At 36.1% G+C, this 20,704-nt stretch overlaps 3 protein-coding genes across 4 annotated transcripts in view; 2 read left to right on the forward strand and 1 right to left on the reverse strand.

Moving 5' to 3' along the window:
• Window positions 1–672: 672 nt before the first annotated feature.
• Window positions 673–4,589, forward strand: LOC127970806 (probable E3 ubiquitin-protein ligase TRIML1). Of its 2 annotated transcripts, none has more exons than XM_052573543.1 (6): window positions 673–924; window positions 1,014–1,108; window positions 1,772–2,035; window positions 2,221–2,240; window positions 2,898–3,040; window positions 3,454–4,589. In XM_052573543.1, the coding sequence occupies exons 2-6, from the start codon at window positions 1,016–1,018 to the stop codon at window positions 4,002–4,004; spliced, it is 1,071 nt and encodes a 356-aa protein (XP_052429503.1). In that variant the 5' UTR covers window positions 673–924; window positions 1,014–1,015; the 3' UTR covers window positions 4,005–4,589. The 2 variants fall into 2 exon arrangements, with proteins under 2 accessions (XP_052429503.1, XP_052429504.1); XM_052573544.1 differs by having other exon boundaries at window positions 1,772–1,996.
• A 306-nt stretch (window positions 4,590–4,895) lies between these two features.
• Window positions 4,896–12,510, reverse strand: LOC127970805 (hyaluronan-binding protein 2). The gene is made up of 14 exons (XM_052573541.1): window positions 12,344–12,510; window positions 11,613–11,754; window positions 11,433–11,519; window positions 10,845–10,952; window positions 10,650–10,766; window positions 10,090–10,200; window positions 9,055–9,226; window positions 8,678–8,772; window positions 7,275–7,355; window positions 6,561–6,852; window positions 6,129–6,271; window positions 5,470–5,604; window positions 5,242–5,387; window positions 4,896–5,141 (listed from the first exon to the last, which is right to left on the reverse strand). The coding sequence occupies exons 1-14, from the start codon at window positions 12,452–12,454 to the stop codon at window positions 4,977–4,979; spliced, it is 1,905 nt and encodes a 634-aa protein (XP_052429501.1). The 5' UTR covers window positions 12,455–12,510; the 3' UTR covers window positions 4,896–4,976.
• Window positions 12,511–16,028: 3,518 nt separating this feature from the next.
• atrnl1a (attractin-like 1a) overlaps window positions 16,029–20,704 on the forward strand; it is a 314,332-nt gene continuing 309,656 nt past the window's right edge. Inside the window, exon 1 of the mRNA XM_052572190.1 lies at window positions 16,029–16,764. Within this exon, the coding sequence (XP_052428150.1) occupies window positions 16,460–16,764 (305 nt within the window). The 5' untranslated portion in view covers window positions 16,029–16,459. The remainder of the gene's footprint in view (window positions 16,765–20,704) is intronic.

The following is a 20,704-nucleotide window of genomic DNA, read 5'->3' on the forward strand; positions in this document are numbered from 1 at the left end:
TGATACAATTGAAAATGAATGCAAGCTATTTTACAAACTATTAATTTATTTACATATCTTTGTATTTGTGTTAAGGTATGCAAAATATTGAACAATACAAATTGTTACTGTTGCAGGGATGGTTTTACGTATTATGGATTGTGTCAGTATGGCATTATCATCTTCATCTTTATCAACATCAACTTTAGCATTATCATCATCTGTCATAAGTCATTTTCTGTCCTAAAGCTTGTAAACTAATCATCTGATTCTCCCAAGATGTCCAGCCATCTGCAAGCTCTGCTGCCATCTGCTGGATTCATCTGTGAGCAGGAGCTTAAAGATGAAGATTTTTTCTTACTATTTGTATTCAGTTTTTCTTTTTTATTCGTCTGTTCACACATTGTGTTCTCTTCTTCTCACTGTTCTGAATCGTAGGACCTCCTGCGTGCTACTGCATGAAGGCTGTAACTGACCTTTTCATGCACTTCCCAGAATCCACTTGTACTTTGTTTAACTGTGAGTAACATTAATAGCCACATTGTAGAGAGTATGCACAGGCTGTATTACAGAGCCTGGTTGTTATGAATCCACATGGGACAATGTCTCACTATCCACTTCTTTAAATACCACCTCTAAAAATGGCCTGGAGAGGAAGGGGTATGTGAGTGTCCTGTCACAGGTGGCGAGCAGCACTGCAGTGACAGATGCGTCACAGCGACAAGTCAAGGTGAATGCCATTTATCTCTGGCAGGATCGTGCCACTGTGACCCACCCATGTGATCTGCTTTCACTATTAGTGAAGCATGAGCTCCTTAAAATCTGGCTTGCTGGAACATCTACAGAGTTGCAAATGACCCCCTAAGGATTTGTGAAAGTAACATAAGGACTGTCTCTCAGTCTAACAACTCAGTCCAGCAAAGTGACATGAAAACTCAGTGTCAGGTAAGTTTTGTTCACTTTTATTTTTAATCCTAAAATTGTCAAAGTTTGCCTTAATTCCCATGCATGTTTTTCTCTGTTTACTCAACAAGACATGCAAAAAAATAGCCAGGATCATCTCATGAGGCAAAGGGAAGCGATCAGATGCAGACTGAAGAAACTGAATGGCAAGCAAAACGCAATCAAAGTGAGTCAAGTGTGTAAAATAAAATCAAGCGGTTCTTTTTTAAATATATCACAAAACACATTTCAATATTATCTTGATCTTATGTTTTGTGATCTCTCAAATTTTGGAGTAAAAAAATATATATATATTTTTTAAAAAAGTATATTATTTACAAGTTTGTTTTATTTAAGACAATTATATACAGTAAGTACATCATATAGCTATTTTAAGCCCTGTATTTTAGTTTGGGGTCAGTAAGTAGTTTTATTTGTATTGTATTGTATTGTACTGTATGTTATTTAAGAAAGAAAGGAAACAAAGAAAAAAGAAAGAAATAAAAGTTATTTTATTCAGCAATTATGCATTATGTTGATCAAAAATGACTAAATATATTTATGATTTTGCAATCTTTTGTAATGTTACAAATTCTGTCTTAAATAAATGCTGTTCTTTTATTAAGGAATCCAGAATGTACCATGGCTTTTACAAAAATATTAAGCAACAAAATCTGTAATATATTTAGTGTGTGTGTGTGTGTGTGTGTGTATATATACCATTGTACTTTATAAACGATAAACCTCTTTTAAAATGATAAAAAATGTACTTAAATGAAAATGAAATACAATGAATCTATATTTTACTGGATTGCCCAGTTGAGTCTAACCATCTTCCCATCTTCTTCAGTCAAAGTCCTCTGCAATGAGAGAAAGTATAGTGAAGAAGTATGAAGAGATGCGGAGAGTTCTGGAGGAGGACTGTAAGATCACTCTGTCCCTGCTGGAGATGGAGGAGACGGCTGCGGTCCGAGCGCTGGAAAACCTCATTGAGGCAAACTGGGTCCTCCTGCGAGACATTGAGGTTCAGCTGAATGAAGGGATGATGGACAGTGAAAAACAGCTTGGTGACAGGGTGAGCCTTTTATCAGGAGAACAACTGGACAATAGACAGGTTGATCGTCATCATTTTGTTTTACCTTAATCTACCATGAATTATGGGGTGTCATTATATAAAAACATCATGAATAGACCAATAATTCAAATGAACAACAGTACATGGTGAAACCTGCCATCCCTGCAACATAATGCATTTTCATTATATATTTCTGCCTCTCTCTCTCTCTCTCTCTCTCATAGGTCACAATGTATGAGGACAGGTATGTATATTTATAACCCCACTTAAGAGAGATTGTTTTGTCACTATGTCAGGCATTCTAGCCTTCACTGGCACAATGAAATCTGAATGACTCATCTGCAAAGGCATTTCGGTTGTAGAGATCATGTTTGCCAGCGTCCAGTTCGTGTTTAGGCTTATTTAATCTGCTGTTATGAACACTGTTTAGCTTACTTAAACAAACATTCTTAAATTATATCATCCATTCTATAGCTGGATGGGCTCATTGAGTTTACATGCACAAACATATTCTGATACCACTCAGAAATTAGTAGATTCCAATATTCTAATATTTTAATATTCTAGTTTAGAAAAGTCTTAAGACATCTGCAATGCAGTATTCCTGTATTAATCTGAATTTTAGACCTTACTCTTAATTCAGTGAGGATTCATTAAATTACATAAGTGTCAGTAAGAAATGTATAATGTTACAAAAGTTTATTATATTATTAGTTTTTATGGTATTTTTGATCAAATAAATGCATACTGAGGAAAATTTGCCTTTTTCAACAGTTTTAATTATTTAGTGTAGCCAAACAAATAGTAATTCTAGTTACTAACCTTAAACTCAATATAACCCTCAACCTTTTATATAGAGGACAGGTGTTATCTGTGGTGCCTATCTACTTTCTGTTGGCAGGATGCTGGAATTGCTAACAACGACAGACCCAAGTCTCATAAATCTTGATGAGGCTAAATCTGATCAGCTACTGGGCTTCACCAACAATTTACTACTGTTTATCCGCTCACAGATCCCCAACGCTAAGAGGCTGCTGAAGAGCTGTGAGTAACTGTCAACAGCACACAGCACATAAAATTTCTGATCATTTGCATGAACAATTTGCAGCAAATGAATGAATGTTACTTTTTTAGTTCACTGACAAACAAATTAACATTCCATATTTTTTCAAATATATAAACCAAATATATGGACATTGGTTTTTCTGCTTTAAAAGACCGCAACCCATAGGCAGTACGATAAGGTAAATAACGCAAAGTGTCAAGACACTTTTTTAAAATAATTAAACTTATTTTAACTAGACTGCTTTGTTTTTAGAACACCTTGTCATGCACAAGATGGGAGACATAACATCAAATATGTCTGTTTATAATGCTTATGGAGAAAAACAATGGAAAAGTAGCACAGTGGAATGGAAAAATGCATTCTTTGTGAACAGTTAGCGTACTTTTTGCAGATTCCTCAGAAGTGGTCCTGGACCCTTCCACTGCCCACCCTAAGCTGATTATTTCACCTGAAGGGGACGGTGCCACTTTCACAGATGTATGGCAAGATGTCCCTGAGCATGAGGGACGCTTTGACACCACCCTTAATGTCTTGAGCATCCAGTGCTGGGATTCTGGTCGCCATTACTGGGAGGTAGACGTGAGTGGAAAGATCTACTGGGAACTGGGTCTCACCTACCCATCCATCTCAAGAAAAGGCCAAAAGGAGGACTGCTGGTTGGGCCGACATGCTGAATCTTGGTGTTTGGAGTACTTTGATGGAGACTACAATGCCTGGCATGGAGGTACTGCTCATCCTTTACCCATTTCCACCTGCTTCCATCGGATAGGGATCTTCTGCAGTTTTCCTGGAGGTCTGGTGACATTTTTAGGGGTGGATAGCATGACTCCGCTCTACTCTTTCTGTGCTGGGACATTTACAGACTCTCTACATCTGGCTCTTTGTCCAGGTCATGATCTTCAGGGGACAAACTCGAAGCCTATTAGGATCTGTCGATCCTAATCATCTTTATACCTCATCCTTAAATGCATGTTGTAGAATTTAGAAGATAAGGAAAGCCTTCCCAGCACAGGGTTGTTTGATTTTACTTTGCCTTTGTGTAGATTAGATTTGTTAGTTGGTATTTTCCAGACCTAAAAATTAAACGTTATGAATTTTTTGTAGAGTAACAGTTGATTAAACTGTACTGCAAACCTTTAACAAATGTGATTTCATTCATAATCAGTTAGAAGAATTAGCACTTCAAAATGGTATGGTAAAAGATATGTAAATACATATGCATGCCACATGTACACTAAGTATAGGGTTAGTAAAAAAATATGTTTTAAAATAACACTCTTATGCTCACCAAGGCTGTATTTATTTGACAAAAATACAGCAAATAACTGCAATATTGTGAAATATTATTACAATTTAAAATAACCGTTTTCTATTTTAATATATTTTCAAAATGAAATTGTAATCCTATAATGGCAAATTTGAATTCCAGCATCATTACTCCAGTCTTCAGTATCACATGATCCTTCAGAAATCATTCTGATTTTGCTCAAGAAACATTTCTTATTTTTCTAAAAGTTGAAAACATTAGTGCTGCTTATTATTATGTGGAAATTGAGACACATTTATTTCAAAAGTATTATAAAAGTTCAAAATATATATATTTTTGTAACAAGGCTGCTACTGTAATTTTCAATCAATTTAATTAATCCTTGCAGAATAGTAAATGTATTCATTTCTTTAAAAAAAAAAACAGCTGACTACAAACTTATGAACATTTTAATGTGAAGATAACTTCTGTAACTGGAAGATATTTGTGTGTTTTAAAATTTGAAAACAAATTATGATGTATTTATCCCGCTGTCACACACTGAAGATAAAAAAAGAATAACACGATGACGCAAGCTTTTTTAATTCATCAGAAGAATTATCTCAAACAGAAAACACTGTGGCCGTGGTTAATATTTCATAGACATGCTACTGTGGGACACTAATTTTTTTATTGATCCAATCCAAATATTTAAGGACTCTGGTATAGACGCCAGGCTTGTTCTTCTCCCCACAATTGTCTCCCCAGCTCACTACACCGTAGATATAGTGTGTTTGATTTCTCTCACAGGTTAAAGGTCCACCAGAGTCACCCTGCCATAAAAGAGAGTTGAACGGTAATGTCATTGTTACAGCAGTGCCATTTCCATTTAATTATGGTAAACAACATTATACAGTTAAAATGATGACCCACCTGACAGGAATCTACTCCTCCCTTGAGATAACCAGCGCAAAACATGCCATCATCCAGCAAAGAAGCATATACGTTTTTGCTGGAACAAGCCTCCTGAGAAATCAGCAAAACCTGTGCATCAAGCAAATGCATAGAGCCATACATCGCTACAGACAGGAAGGAAAAGAGAACAGCTTCAGTCATTTCATAGTTCAACACAAATTCAGAAATAGACATATGGAAACATACACGTCTCTGTGGCTCCCCATCCAGAAATTCTGCATTCTGTTCCATCTGCAAACGGTTCTTTGGGCAAGCAGGCGGCCTTCACAAACTGAGTTTCCTTAGCACATTCTCCATTAGTAGTTTTCAGTTTTAAAAGAGCTGCACCACAAGAAAGAATTAAAAACAAAATAGAAAATACAAGAAAATAAAAAGTGTAGATTTTAAGTAGTTTTTTGAGCTTCTCATGATTTTTATCACTAAATAGCCAGATTAATTGCATGGAATATAAAAAAAAAAATAATGATCAAATTAAAATTTTGGGGGTCTTTTCTTCTGAAATTCTTATTTCAATCAGGCCATTATTATTCGATTCTCATTCCCCTGCCCTTGTCTGTGCTTTTTGATCTTTTTCTGATTTAATGCTGGGGTTTCTCCTGTCTTGTGTGTTTCCGGAAAATTTGCCTAAATAAAGAATCCTACAGAAGAACTTTTAGTTCAGTTGTTTTCTTTGCATGAGACACCAACAACAAATTATGGGTAACCTATACCAGTTGTACAATACTCATTGCACTGCATATTGGTTTGAATGAGTGCTACATAATTTCAACAAAAAAATGGCTCACACTCAAAATAGTGCAAAGCGGATGGAGACAATTTGTGCAAATGAATGTCTACATACTCACCAATATCATTGTAGACAACATCAGGGGTTTCCTTATACTTCTCATGGATGATGGTGTCCTCAACCACCACGGTCTGATCTGTTTGCTCCTTTTGTATCAAATTTAGTCCTCCCAATAGAACTCTGTAATCATGCTTTTTATCACTGTACACACAACAAAATATAATAAAACCATTATACTTCATTTTCATTTTAATGTGAAACTAAATATATTGTTAGGAGACAATTTTCCAATTTATTAACCACAAAGAAACATTGAAGAATATTGAAATAATGCAGATAAGAAGTCAGATTTAATATTAAAAGCTCTTAAATTCAGATAGATATTAACTGAAGCAGTTAACAGTGTTCATGATCGAGTTTTTGAATTGTTCTGTGTTCATTGGGTGGATTATGTACTTTAATACTGTAGCCTACTAAAGGCCATACTTACATACAGTGGGCAGCAGTCAGCACCCAACAAGGCTTGATAAGGGTGCCTCCACAGATGTGTCTGTAGTCTTGGATGGTTCCCTTAGGCCTAACCTGGACTGATACTTGCCATGGATGGGCTCCAGGAATAGCTTTAAGACCTCCGTAAATCCGGTTAAGTTGTTTTTTTGGCTCAGGTTTACCACAGGTTAGAAAATTCTTTGTTAAAGTATAGTTCTTTGGTAAAGTGACTGGTGGGACAGTAGCAGGGGCTATCTGGGCTGAACTGGTGCTCTCTGGGGTTATGCTGCCATCTGGTATGTGACATTTGTGGAAACAGTATAAAGTATGAGGATTTGCATAGATTTTAGACATAATATTGACAATTAAGACTGGAATACACTACATGACTTTTGATTTCACCAAAATGTCTCTGAAGTATATGCATCTTATTTGAACGCATCGGTTGAATAAATGATTCAATGATTCACTCATAAAAACAGTCACTTGTCACCGCCATACCTTACAAAGACAATCAATGTCATACAAACAGTAAAACAAAAAGTTATCGTGCTACATTAGATTTAGAATGATAATATCATTAAAATTACTATTGTTAAAGTTACAGCTTTTGGTTTAAGCTTTCAATGGAACATAACGGAATTTTAAACCATGCTACTGCACTGTCATCAGTTTTACCAGACATGGCATCTGGGCAATGATGAGGAAGTCTTACCTGTCTTAGCTGGTACGGTTGGTTGGAGAGGAGTTTCTTTTGGTGGAATACTGCCTAAGAATTCAGCTGTGGTGGGCCGAGCTGTGGACACCATTTTTATGGTAGTTGAATTCGATGCCGGTTTAGCAAAGTTAGATCATGTAATTTAATACATCTACTGATGTATCTACAGATCATGCTAGGTCATGGAATTTAATACATTTACTGATGTATCTGGTCAGAGAGGGTTCAAAGATATGATTCTTGATTTATTCATTCAAATGACTCTAAAGGCCATGTAATTTAAAGGGCAAAAGCATGCTGTTTGAGTTGTTGAGTTAGAGTTCATTATGTGAAAGTATATTGAACAAAAATTGTAAATGCAACACTTTTGTTTTTGCCCCCATTTTTTTATGAGCTGAACTCAAAGATCTAAGACTATTTCTATGTACACAAAAGGTCTATTTCTCTCAAATATTGTTCTCAAATCTGTCTAAATCTGAGTTAGTGAGCACGTCTCCTTTGCGGAGATCATCTATCCACCTCACAGGTGTGGCATATCAAGATGTTGATTAGAAAGCATGATTATTACACAGGTGTGCCTTAGGCTGGCCACAATAAAAGGCCACTTTAAAAGTTCAATTTTACTGTACTGGGGGGTCCGAAAACCAGTCAGTATCTGGTGTGACCACCATTTGCCTCACACAGTGCAACACATCTCCTTTGCATAGAGTTGATCAGGTTGTTGATTGTGGCCTGTGGAATGTTGTTCCACTCTTCTTCAATGGCTGTGTTAAGCTGCTGGATATTGGCGATTGTTGCAGCAGCTGTAGGGTGGCTGGTCTCAGACGATCTTGGAGGTGAAGATGCTGGATGTGAAGGTCTTGGGCTTGTGTGGTTACACATGGTCTACGGTTGTGAGGCTAGTTGTATGTACTGCCAAATTTTTTGAAACACCTATTGAGACGGCTTATGGTAGAGAAATGAACATTTAATTCACGGGCAACAACTCTGGTGGACATTCCTGCAGTCAGCATGCCAATTGCATGCTCCATTAAAAACCTGCGACATCTTTGGCATTGTGCTGTGTGATAAAACTTCACATTTTAGAGTTACCTTTTATTGTGGCCAGCCTAAGGCACACCTGTGCAATAATCATGCTTTCTAATCAAGATCTTGGTATGACACACCTGTGTGGGGGATGGATTATCTCAGCAAAGGAGAAGTGCTCACTAACACAGATTTAGACAGATTTGTGAACAATATTTGAGAGAAATAGGCCTTTTGTGTACATAGAAAAGTTTTAGATCTTTGAGTTCAGCTCATGAAAAATGGGGGCAAAACAAAAGTGTTGCGTTTATAATTTTGTTCAGTGTATTTACAGTAGATTAGAAACCACACTGTATCTTTATCATCAGTCTTACCTGTCATGGGACATTTTCTGACATTACAATGATCCCATCGAAGTTTCTTGTCCTTCTTTATAAAGCACCATGGCTTCTTATCTCCATCAGGGTTTCTGTAATGAAGAATTTGCAGTTGAGTTGAAGGTTACCATGATTACAAGTCCACTGCAGATGAAGCCCAGCTACATGAATGTGTTTTTGTGCATATTCATCATGTGTATATTCAGTGCAGTCCAAAAGTCTGAGACCAGATTGAAAATCTGGCATTGAGATATATACATGTTAATTAAAGTTTTAGGATTCAAAAAATGCTAAAAGTTTTCACATACAATGAAAGTACTACTTCTCAATAATTAATGTGAGTCCTAGGCTCTTAGTCCACACATGTTTGTAACCTGCAGAAGTTATGCGGTCCCAAGCCTTCAGTAGATGCAAATGTCACTGAAGGAAAAACTCCTTTATCCAGAATGAACTCAGAGTTCCAGTCGAGACACTCATCCCCATCTTCTGTCTCAGACACCTTCCCTCTGTATGACTGTCCATCCCCCTCATAGCAGTCATCAGGGCCTGAGGATACAGTCACAGCACAGTGAGATTGTGGGATCATGTTGTCATGTTGTGAGAAAACCGTAAAACAAAAAATATCACATAAAAGAAACTTTGAGACCCTCAAGAGAATGTGTCAAATAAAAGTTCAGATTCAAACATCAGCAGGTATGGAAAGAAAACAAATGGCAGTCATGAGAATTTTATTTTTAATATATGACAATAATAATTGTGTAAATTCAAATTTAATCCACACAAAAAAAGATAATAATTGTTACGGTAGTTGTTGCTGTGGAAAAAGTGTAGCATGTGAATAAGAACTAAAAATCAAAAGTCAATGCAGGTTTAGCAATGTTAGTTCATGTAATTTAATACATCTGGGTCAGAAAGGGGTTCAAATATATGATTCTTGATTTACTGATTCAAATGACTAAACAATTACAGTGTGTGACATTTTGTACAGTATTTTTTTTATAAGGATATAATAAAGGTTATAATTTACACTTTTCATTTGTAATTAAACACAGTTGTAAAAACAACTTTAAAATGTGTTTCTTAAATATTTTTCTTTGTCTGTAAAGTGAACTGAAAAAAAAGAAAAAGTATCAAGAACTTTGAAACCCCAAAGTAATAAAAACAAATTTTTATCAGTAACAGACATTGACATTTTATTGTTGTTATTTAGATTATGTACAAAGTGCCAAATAATATATATATATATATATATATATATATATATATATATATATATATATATATATATATATATATATAAATCACTAAAATGCTTTACATTTCTAAAATATGTTTTAAATTCAGAATCTTTTGTACACAGAAATTAATCTGAGGAAAGAAAAGCAGTGTCTCTGTAATCACACACTCACCTACTTTACAGTATTGTCCACTGTAACCATCAGGACAGATGCACTCAAAATCACCGTCGTCTACAACACATCTGCCGTTATTCTGACACGGGTTTGGATTACATGGAGTAGCTAAACAAAAAGGCAAAAATCATTAACAGAGCATTTACTGTGACATTTCTGTTATGTTTTGCTTTGCTCCCCATGACCTAGTTTTCCTGTGCTCCGTGATTAGTTTATTTGCTTCCACCAGTGTCTGATTTATTATCTCTTTTGTCTGCAACATTTAAGTCCTGTGTCGTCCCCTGGTCCTACATCTGCTATTAGATGTGTCAGTGTGTCGTGCTACCGCTTTCTCCTGGTTGTATCAATAAAGGACTGTTTTTTGGACTACTCCTGCATCGTGAGCTTTAATTAACTTTTAATTACTGTTTAATGTAAAACCCACATATCTTCAGCGCATAGAAATCTGATTTAGTTGTAGACCAATTTTACTCTTTGGCCTGAGCATTCTAGAACCATATCAGAAGATCAAGAAACAGTGTTTTGGTGCAGCTTGAGTCCAGTGCAGTGTGTCTTACGTATTTTGCAGTTTGGTGGTGCAAATGGTGGAATACACTTGCACTTATAGTAGGGAGGAGACTGGGTCAGAAGACACAGTCCTGTCCCACATGCTCCACTCTTGCAAACCCTTTTCCCTAAAACAAACATCAAATGTTTCTCAAAACTTCAGTGGTCTACTGTATATGAGCAGGTGGTGTGAAGTTAACTCATACCTCTCTGGCATCTTCTACCTACAAATTGCTTTGGGCATTTGCATATGAATTGATCTTTCTTTTCTTCACACTGCCCCCCGTTCAGGCATGGATTTGGACTGCATTTTCCTGAATAACCAAAAGGGGAAATGTTTATTTGCATTATTTTTGTAAGATATTTTAAAACCTAATTTATTCCATCAATGGCAACGTTGAATTTTCAGTAGCTACTACTCCAGTCTTCTGTATCACTGGATCCTAAAATAATTATAATATTCTGATTTGGTGCTAAAGAAAAAAATTCTTCAGATTATTATTCTTTTCAATGGTGAAAACATTAATGTTGCATTGTTGTGGAAAGCATGCTATTCTCTTCTTCAGGATCCTCTGATGAATAGAACAGTATTTATTTAAATTATTTGAAATCAAAGATCTTTTGTAATATTAGAAGTGTCTTTACTGTTACTTTTAATTAATTTAATGTGTCCTTGTTGAATAAAAGTATCCATTTCCTCTAAAAAAATTAAATCAAAATAATAAACATGCTAACCCCAGATGTATACGGTAGTATGCACAATATGAGTAAGAAATCTGTTTAATGAATCATACCTCTTACACCTTGAAGCTCAAACAGCCAATCGTTTGCATCGTCGTCATCATCAGAGTCACGTGAGCTTTCAAACTCAGCCTTCAGGACTGATATCATAAGTTGTAAATAGGACATTTGGATTTAAAGACATATAAATATGGATACGTATTATATTTCAACTCCAAAAGGTGACCACTTACTCGCCAGTCTTTCTTTGCCTCTCTTTGCACGATGTCTACCACCAGGTCTCTCAGGTTTATCTTGTGGTCCGGGTTTCTCATGTTGCCCATGTTTCCCACGTTCCTCAAGCTTATCATGTTTATCATGTTTTTCTTTATTCAACTGTTGAGAGATAAGAAACTGCTCAGGAAATGCACTATTTTATTAAGACCAGCTTAATGTGATTAAAAGCTGATATTCACACATTAGACCGTATGAAAACATATTTCATACTGCAATTTGATGTTGAGATTGATACAACATCTGAAAACTGAATAAATTAGCTTTCCATTGATGTGTGGTTTGTTAGGATGATATTTGGCCGAGATACAACTATTTGAAAATCTGGAATCAGAGGGTGCAAAAATATCTAAATATTGAGAAAATCGCCTTTAATGTTGTCCAAATAAAGTCAATAGCAATGCATGTTACTAATCAATAATTACGTTTTCATGTATTTATGGCAAAACATTTACAAAATATCTTCATGGAACATTATCTCTACTTAATAACGTAATAATTTTTGACAGAAAAATGTATCATCATGTCTTGTTATTGCTACAAATATACCCGTGTGATTTAAGATTGGTTTTGTGGTCCAGGGTCACATATAGAATCACTTAAATTCCATCCAGATTAAAAATCTGTTAAGTACAACAATGTAATTTAATAATAACATGGGGTATATCAGTATACAACTGTTCATACACACCTTTGCAGGAACAATGACAGCACAGAGAAAGAGGAGCAGCAGACACAGTTTGAGATTCATGCTGGCCGTTGGTCTCTGAAGCAGTGACGCACTGCAGATCTTACTTCGCATATAAGGTCAGTGTCCTTTGAGTGTGTGGGTGTTTATGTCTATACAAGTGTGTGTGAATGGTTAACAGGCATACAGGTTTCTGTGGGTCTGTGGGTCTGAGCAATGAACAAAATTCAAACCACTCATTCATGGATTTCAAAAGTCTTATCTCTAGTTTATCTACACTTGGGTGCAAGCGAGTACAGTCTGATACAATTTCTTTGGTCATTACATGACTAATACCTTCCATACTTTCAAAATACATTAAAATGTGATTGTCGCATTATTAAGAGATGCTAAATAATTAAATAAGCAGTAATCATATCTGCAAAAAAGTCCTGCAGAGAAAGTTTCTGGATTATTGGATATGCTTGCAGGTCACAGATCATATTGACAAAGTGGGATACTGTTTGTTTCATTGCAGACTTTGTCCGAAATGTGGATTGTGATAGGTCATGCTTTCCGAAGAGGATTTTAAAGGTAGAAGGCAAAAAGTTGAATATAAATATGTTAAATAACACAATGTCATGATTCACATTGGGAGCACACGAACAAAGGAGTGAGGAGTAATGCAAATCCAAAGTATTTGATAAACACAAAGCTGGGAAAACAGGACTAAAAACTGACAAGAATAGGAAAAACCAAATATGGGCATAAACATTAAATTAGAGCATGTAAGGTAAGGGAGGAAAACACAACAGGAGATATGGAGTCTGACACACATGATCCGTACTGTTTCTTTCTTTATTTTGTTTTATTTTTTTTACAATAGTGAGCAGAAAAAAACTAAATTCTGTCACTAATTAGTCACCTGCATGTCGTTTCAAACCCGTAAAACCTTCATTCATCTTTGGAACACAAATTAAGATATTTTTGACCAAATCTGAGAGTTTTCTGACCCCACATAGACAGCAATGCAACTGACACGTTCAAGGCCCAGAAAGGTATAAGGACACTGTTAAAAAAGTAGTCCTTATTTTTGTTTTCTTTGCAAACAGAAACTATTATCGTGGCTTCATAACATTACGGTTAAACCACCGATGCCATGTGGCCTATTTTAACAATATCATTTCTGGGCCTTGAACATGGTAGGTGCTTTGCTGTCCATACAGGGTCAGAAAGCTCTTGGATTTCATTAAAACTATTTTAATTTGTGTTCTGAAGACAAACGAAGGTCTTAAGGGCTAAGGATTTGCGCTTGCTCTCTCTCCTTAGGTGTTTGGAACGACATGAGGGTGAGTAATTAATAACAGAATCTTTAATTTTTGGGTGAACTATCCCTTTAAGAGTAACACAAAACTAATCATTGCTTTATTTTACATCTGGACAATCTGAATTAAACAAACCATAAATGTATCAAATACATTCTTATCTGCCAAATATACTGCCATATTCCCAAATGTCCAATATATTCTCCGTCGTCTGTCTCTACTTTGATTCTGCTAGCCTCACACATGTTAAAGTATAGTGTCCCTACAGCACCTTCAGTATCTCACAACACGAGGGCGCTAGAATATACCTTAATATAACATCATTAATATGAAAGCACTATAAAAACAGTCACCACTGAACTCCAGCTTATTATTCATTTTTTATGATAGTCATTAGAATGCACACATCACTCCATAACATATATTTATAGGGTACTTAACATGTAATTCTAAAAAAATAAATGATGTAGCTCCTACACGTCTTTATTATCTCCTGGTGAAATACTTCATAGACAGCCTATAATGTATTGTAACACTAGACACATAAACACACACGCTGACACTTCTTCAGTGATTCATCTCCAGCTGCACATAATTTCTGCATCAGTAACATGATAAAGACTATGATGAAACAGTGCAACCTAACCCCCTCTCTCTGGATAATACTTTCTGTTATTGTGCAATAGATCTATTGACAGTGATGGTGATGTATATGTGTTTATCTGGGTTACTGCTTTCTAAATGTAGGTTTAATAACAAAATAGAAAAAGATAAAGTAAATCCGTGAAGCTGGAGAGGATGATTAGTGATTTCATGAACAGAGAGAAACTGAATGTGAGTGAGAAAGTAGGACAATTTTTAGGAACATTCTTGAATAAAGAGAAGGTCAGATGTTTGAGCCCCCTTCACACATGCAGACGGAGGATTTTGCCCCTCACTAGCTCACAAAAGAGAGTGTGTATGCTGTCAGGACAGATGGTAGGCTCTATTGCATAATCTGTTTCTGCTATAAATCGTTTACAGAATGTGCTATCACATGTTTATCCTCCTAGTCACTGTTCCACAACCATTTCCATTGCAGGTGCCTTGGCTGATGTGTTCACTATGACCTATTTAAAGTTATCCAAGAGGGAAAATGTAAAACACAGCAAAATAAACCAAAACTGTCTCATGGGGCTTGTGTTTTAAATTAAGCGCATTTAATACTTGTGAGACTGACAAGCCATTTCAGTTTCTTTTTATAGCTCTTTACAGGAGCAGTGGGGCTTGTGTGTGCTGTCATTCTTCAGTATGTTGACGAGAAATTAGCTTGATTTTCATCTGGCAAATCTTCAAACAGCAGTGCTTGTTGTAGCAGCCCATAAAGTCTGGTTTTGCTTCCCATGCCCTGAAATCAACCTCAGTTATGCCCCTTTCCAGTGGGACAGTCAGGTTACATAAAATGGTACAAATATGATTAATATCAAAGTTTTTTTCCTTATTAACACAAAGGATGCCACATCTCTCTGTTTCCCTTGGTTTCTATCAACAGAGCCAATCTAATTTTCCTGAGAGAGAAAGAGCATTTCTCCTGAGTGAGATAATTTTATTTCTCTCCCACTGTGAGTGTGCCGAGGAGAGTATGACCTTCTGAGAATGTTGTTGACATTCCTTAATATACTCTATATGATACCTGGCATATAGAGTCGTTTTCTGTTGTCCTATGATCACTGCAAATGCTTCAAAGAACATTATCATCCTCAAAAAGCAGTATCACTTATGCGTCTAGAACTGTTTTAAGGTATTTAACTCAGATAAGTGAACAATGGATAATTTTGCAAATAAACAGTTACAGCTAGTTACACAATCTAAAATAAATATTCTGGAGGCTGATCCAGAAATATGACTCATGTTTCTCAGGAGTTGTTGATGTTTGTTTGAGACATAACATTCCAGTTAGACTAATGGTTTACTGGCAGTCTAGTAGTAATATCTTTACTTTAGAGAGAGAGAGAGAGAGAGAGAGAGAGAGAGAGAGAGAGAGAACGTTTATGCTAAGATCATGAGAGAATATTGACAAAATCTTTTTGTATTCTGTAGAATGTATAAACAAAATTTTGTGTGTGGGTGCAATATCCCTTTAAGTTGTGACCTTAATAAAACAAGCCCAAATCTGCATGTTCTCTTAAAGCTTCATTACCCCTGCACAAAATAATGGAGCGCTGTCGCTTTAAGTATAAAACGACTAGTTTCCTATCCTACTATGATAAAGGATCTGCTCTTGAATATTAATTGCCTCACGTGACCGAATGGACGCTAGAGCAAGGTTACCAAGCAACGTCAGCGTAATCTACTTAATATTCATAAGCTAAACCTTTTCCGTAGTGAGATTCGTCGTTGGCTCTGAGCTCAGCAGGAGCAGGAGCAGCAGCGGGGAACTGCACATTGTTTTGGATGAGAGTTGCGCTGTCATTCTTCTCCGAGTGCATCTCTGAGATAAACAAAGGCGAAACGGCAACAGCAGCACGGCTTATTGTTTTAGCTGCAAATGATGCTGTTATTTTTGCGACTGTGGAGCCACAGTTTAACATAACTGCACATCTGTAACGTTATCTCAAATGTCGCTATTTCTGGAATGACACGGTTTTAGGCGACAAGGATTTTTAATTTTTGGGGAATAACGCGCTAAAGTAGATGTTTTACCTCGAAAACTGACTGGGGAAAGTTACGTTAACGTTAAATATTGGAAATAATAAATCCCCGCATTGTGACGATGACAACAAACTACAAATTGTAACAAAACTACAAGGAGTGGAAATTCACAGTTTGAAAGCTAATGAAGTCTAATGAAGACTGTCATCTCATCGCAATGCTTAGATCAGAGGAGAACAGGAGGATTCATTTTGGCAGAAGAAGAATGTCTCCACGCTTCTCCACGAGGTGTTCTCCCTTGTGTGGGACTCAGGGGCTCAGGACGTACCTGTTCGTGTTTATGGTGTTTTACCTGTTAGTGTGCACTGAAGGGTCCTATTCTAAAACCTGTGATAAAAACTGCATCTTTGGAAGATGTATCAATGGAACTTGCGTCTGTGAACGGGGATGGGCTGGGGATCAATGTCAACACTGCCAAGGGAGATTCAAGTAAGTAACGCTTTCCTCTCCGTGTAACAGGTTATGTGTGGCGTTAGCAACACCTAAAGGCGGATTGCATGAGTGTGGCGTTGGAAGAACAATCCTTCTTTGTTAAAATGTTTGCTTTACTGTTATCAAGTGCTTAAAAACCAGAAATTGGGGGAAAATGGGTTTTAGGTTTGTTTCTTTTCTAGTCTGCTACTTCGTGTATCTTCAGGAGGGTATCTTGTAAATCAAATTTTAATTAGGTACACATGCATTACAAAGATTGCTTAGTACATGCTTATTACATTATGCCACTATAGTCAAATACTGATTCTTTAAAGGTCACAACCGTTGCTTTAGAGTTAAGTCAGAAGAAAACATTAAAAAAAAACTCAACACTAGCATTCTCTATTCTTTTTATATTCTATTTGTTTCATTTTTATTTATTATATTTAAAACCCCATGCTACGTTTACTATGTTTAAGACAACTGAGACTTGCTATAGCACTTATATATCATTGCTCTTTCGTTGTAAGTCGCTTTGGATAAAAGCGTCTGCTAAATGACTAAATGTAAAGGTAAATATGCAGAATGAGATCATTTCAGCATGTCATATATAACAAAAATGAAACATTTGTATCTAGCAAAACATCAAATACAATAGAACTGATTGTATGTATATTGAGATATTTCTTTCATGATTCTCATCAGGTCTACCTTGAAGTTTTCTATGCATTCAGAAATTTGTGTGGGAAAACTCTTGACGGACCCATATTAATGAAAAGGTGTCTTTAATATCTCATTTGTTTTTACATCAAGGAGATCATATGGAGAGCAAATTAAGACTTCTGCCAAACCAACCAGGGGTGCATTTCCCAAAAGCATAGTTGCTAACGTGTTAGCAACTTAGTTGGTTGGCAATGGGAAATTGTATTGCAACCAACAAAGTTGCTTACTTAGTTAGCAACTATGCTTTTGAGAAAAACGCTCCCCTGAGTGATCTCATATCTCCAGTTTTCAAAAGAGATCTCAGTAATGTTATTAACTACTCTGATATTTTCAAACAGGCAATATAAAGTGACGTGACATGACGTGACATTCAGCCAAGTATGGTGACCCATACTCAGAATTTGTGCTCTGCATTTAACCCATCCGAAGTGCACACACACAGAGCAGTGAACACACACACACTGTGAACACACAACCGGAGCAGTGGGCAGCCATTTATGCTGCGGTGCCCGGGGAGCAGTTGGGGGTTCGGTGCCTTGCTCAAGGGCACCTAAGTCGTGGTATTGAAGGTGGAATAAATAACTTTTTCTCAGCACGGGATTGTCTGTCCAGTATTCCACACATTCACTTTAAGGCGCTATACTATATATAAGAAAGATCTGAAAAAAAGTTGATGTTAAAATGAAATATAATTGAGAACTGAATGTAATCTCCTGAGCTATGAATGAGCACCTCTGAGTCTTATTCTCAGCGGCTGTAACTAAAGGTTTAGAATACGTAAATGCACATTTAGTGGTTAAGTAGTTGATTTCAGAGGTATAATTACATTGGTGTTTAAAAAACGGTTTCCTCCTTGAGTTCAAATACATTGAGCTCTAGTAAGGGATAATGATGTGGTGTGTTTAGAGTGTTTGAACTGGCCTTGTGCTCTCTCTCTGAAGAATCAGCCATGCTGATTATATTCATTCATGCCTAAGTAAGTGGCATGTTATCTTCTCCAATCATAACTTCTGGGTTCAGATGAAGTGTGAAAGAAGGTGCAGATGGAGCCTGTATCTCCTATGTGTAGTTTTCAGCTGCACTTTCATCAAAATTTGGTTACTTGAATGCTGTATATCTAAAAATAGTCCTTGGAACATTAGGGGAAGTGTCACTCAGAGTGCCTTCTGGGAAGGTGAGGAGCTTATAAAAGAGCTTAACTGAAGAATCTGACCTTGTATTTCCCTTTTGAAAATCTCCACAGATGTCTGTTTTATTTCTAAATGTCATGTAATCTGTCAGAGAAGTGCTTTTCAGTAAGAGATTTAAGGAAAAGTTCATAAAAAAAAATTAAATTTTTTACATTATATTTTACTTTTTTTTTTTTTTAATTAAATTTTTTTTTCATTGATGTTCTTTCATGTCATTCCAAAGCCATACAAATTTTTATTTCACTGTGGAACACAAAAAGAAAAATCCTGAAGCATTGTACACTAAAAAGAATTGTATCCTTTTTTTTCTCTTTCTCTCTCTCTTTTTTTTGCAGCTACAAAGAGTGGGGATGCTTTCAAGCTTTATAAAAGGATTTGTCTGCAGTATTCAAAGTTTTTCCAATTCCTCAAATACATCCTGTGAGAAAAGTCCAAAATGTAACTACTTCACCATGCCAGTGCATATAATTGTGCATGGTTACAGCTTCATGCTTGACATTAATGGATTTAGAGACATGTTTTGTATGTCTCTCTGGTTTAGAAAAAAAAAATGAACAAGCTGCTCTCCATTTATAATTTATTTCTTTCATCAACATACTTGGTTATCCCGAGGGAGTCAAAAATCTTCATACAGATATTTCAGAAAGATTCTCTTGTTGATGGTCTTTAACTGTGGGCACAGTATGCCAGGGGACATCATGCAATGCCTTACTTTAGGCCTTATTTTAAAATAAAATATGTGAAATTAGTCCTTGGATTTTTAGGGGAATAGTGGATGGTAGAATTCTGCAAACCAAATGCATTTCCTCTCATTTAGGCTGCTAATATTGTAATTATGAAGGTACTTTTCTGTCAGTATCATTGTGAGCAGAACAATAGCCTAAATTCCCAATGATAATTGTCCTTACGATTTTTTTCAAATATACATGAGGAGTCGTCGTTTGCTGTTATTTTGTGTCTCTTTCCACAAGTCATTATTGTAATTCACAACCCTGTGTGTAAAATATTTTTGAGGGTTTGTGAATGTATGGATGGATAGTATACATGCCATTTTGCGAGTGGATGAAGACTCTAGTCGGACCACTGTGATGTCACTCACAGATAGGGTTGGGAACCGAGAACTGGTTCTTATTCAGAACCGGTTCTGTTTTTTTTAAAAGAACAGGAACCGTGAGCAATTTCTAAGTTTCGGTTCTGAAAACGGTTCTGGTGCGACCACTAAGTGACATTATATTTGTCCCATATTGTTATTAATATACATACTGACTTCAACTTGGACCACTAAATAAATAGACTGCTATTTTTATGTAAGTATGAGGGTTAGATTATTTAGTGTAAAGGTCGTTTCAAGAGAGATAAACAAAGTGATAGTAAATATTTATTTCCATGCATTTTAAATGTTTAAAAATGTGGAAACCACTCATTGTATCACACCATCTCTTGACTGCATTTTTATTTGTAAAATAGGGGCTTTCAGGAGAGTGTGTATACATGGTTATAAGTATAACAGTTTATATTTAATTAATTTAGGGAAATTAACAAGTGTCTCAGCCCTGAAGGGACTGTTTGGCAGACCAGCTTTTTCCTGCTTGAAAGCAAAACGTTACTGTTGGTGTAAAAAACATAAACTTCGAAGCATATGGTGATTGGACTAGCATTACTCAACATTACTCACTACCTTCCAGCAAAACAAAACATTCAGTGAAGGTAAAATAGTAAAAAAAAACTATAATAATAGTTCATTTAAATGGAACCGGAATCGCAACAGGAAATTTTGTATACTGTAATATATGTTAAATTTTGACATTGCCAACCTTTAAATTAAGTTGACAGTAAATAATAAACAGTATTGAGCATTGAGTAGTTGAGTACTGTGCAGTTTTCCTTACAACTATTTTTTAAATATCGGAATCAGAACCGGAACCGGAAAATTTCGAATGATTCCCAACCCTACTCACAAACCTTTCATGTGAAACTGTCCTTTAGTGATAGTGTTCTTCTGCTGATCTCTCAGAGTGTGTTGTTTATATGACCATCTGTCCATC

Source organism: Carassius gibelio, chromosome B13, assembly GCF_023724105.1.
Source record: "Carassius gibelio isolate Cgi1373 ecotype wild population from Czech Republic chromosome B13, carGib1.2-hapl.c, whole genome shotgun sequence".
NCBI lineage: Eukaryota > Metazoa > Chordata > Actinopteri > Cypriniformes > Cyprinidae > Carassius > Carassius gibelio.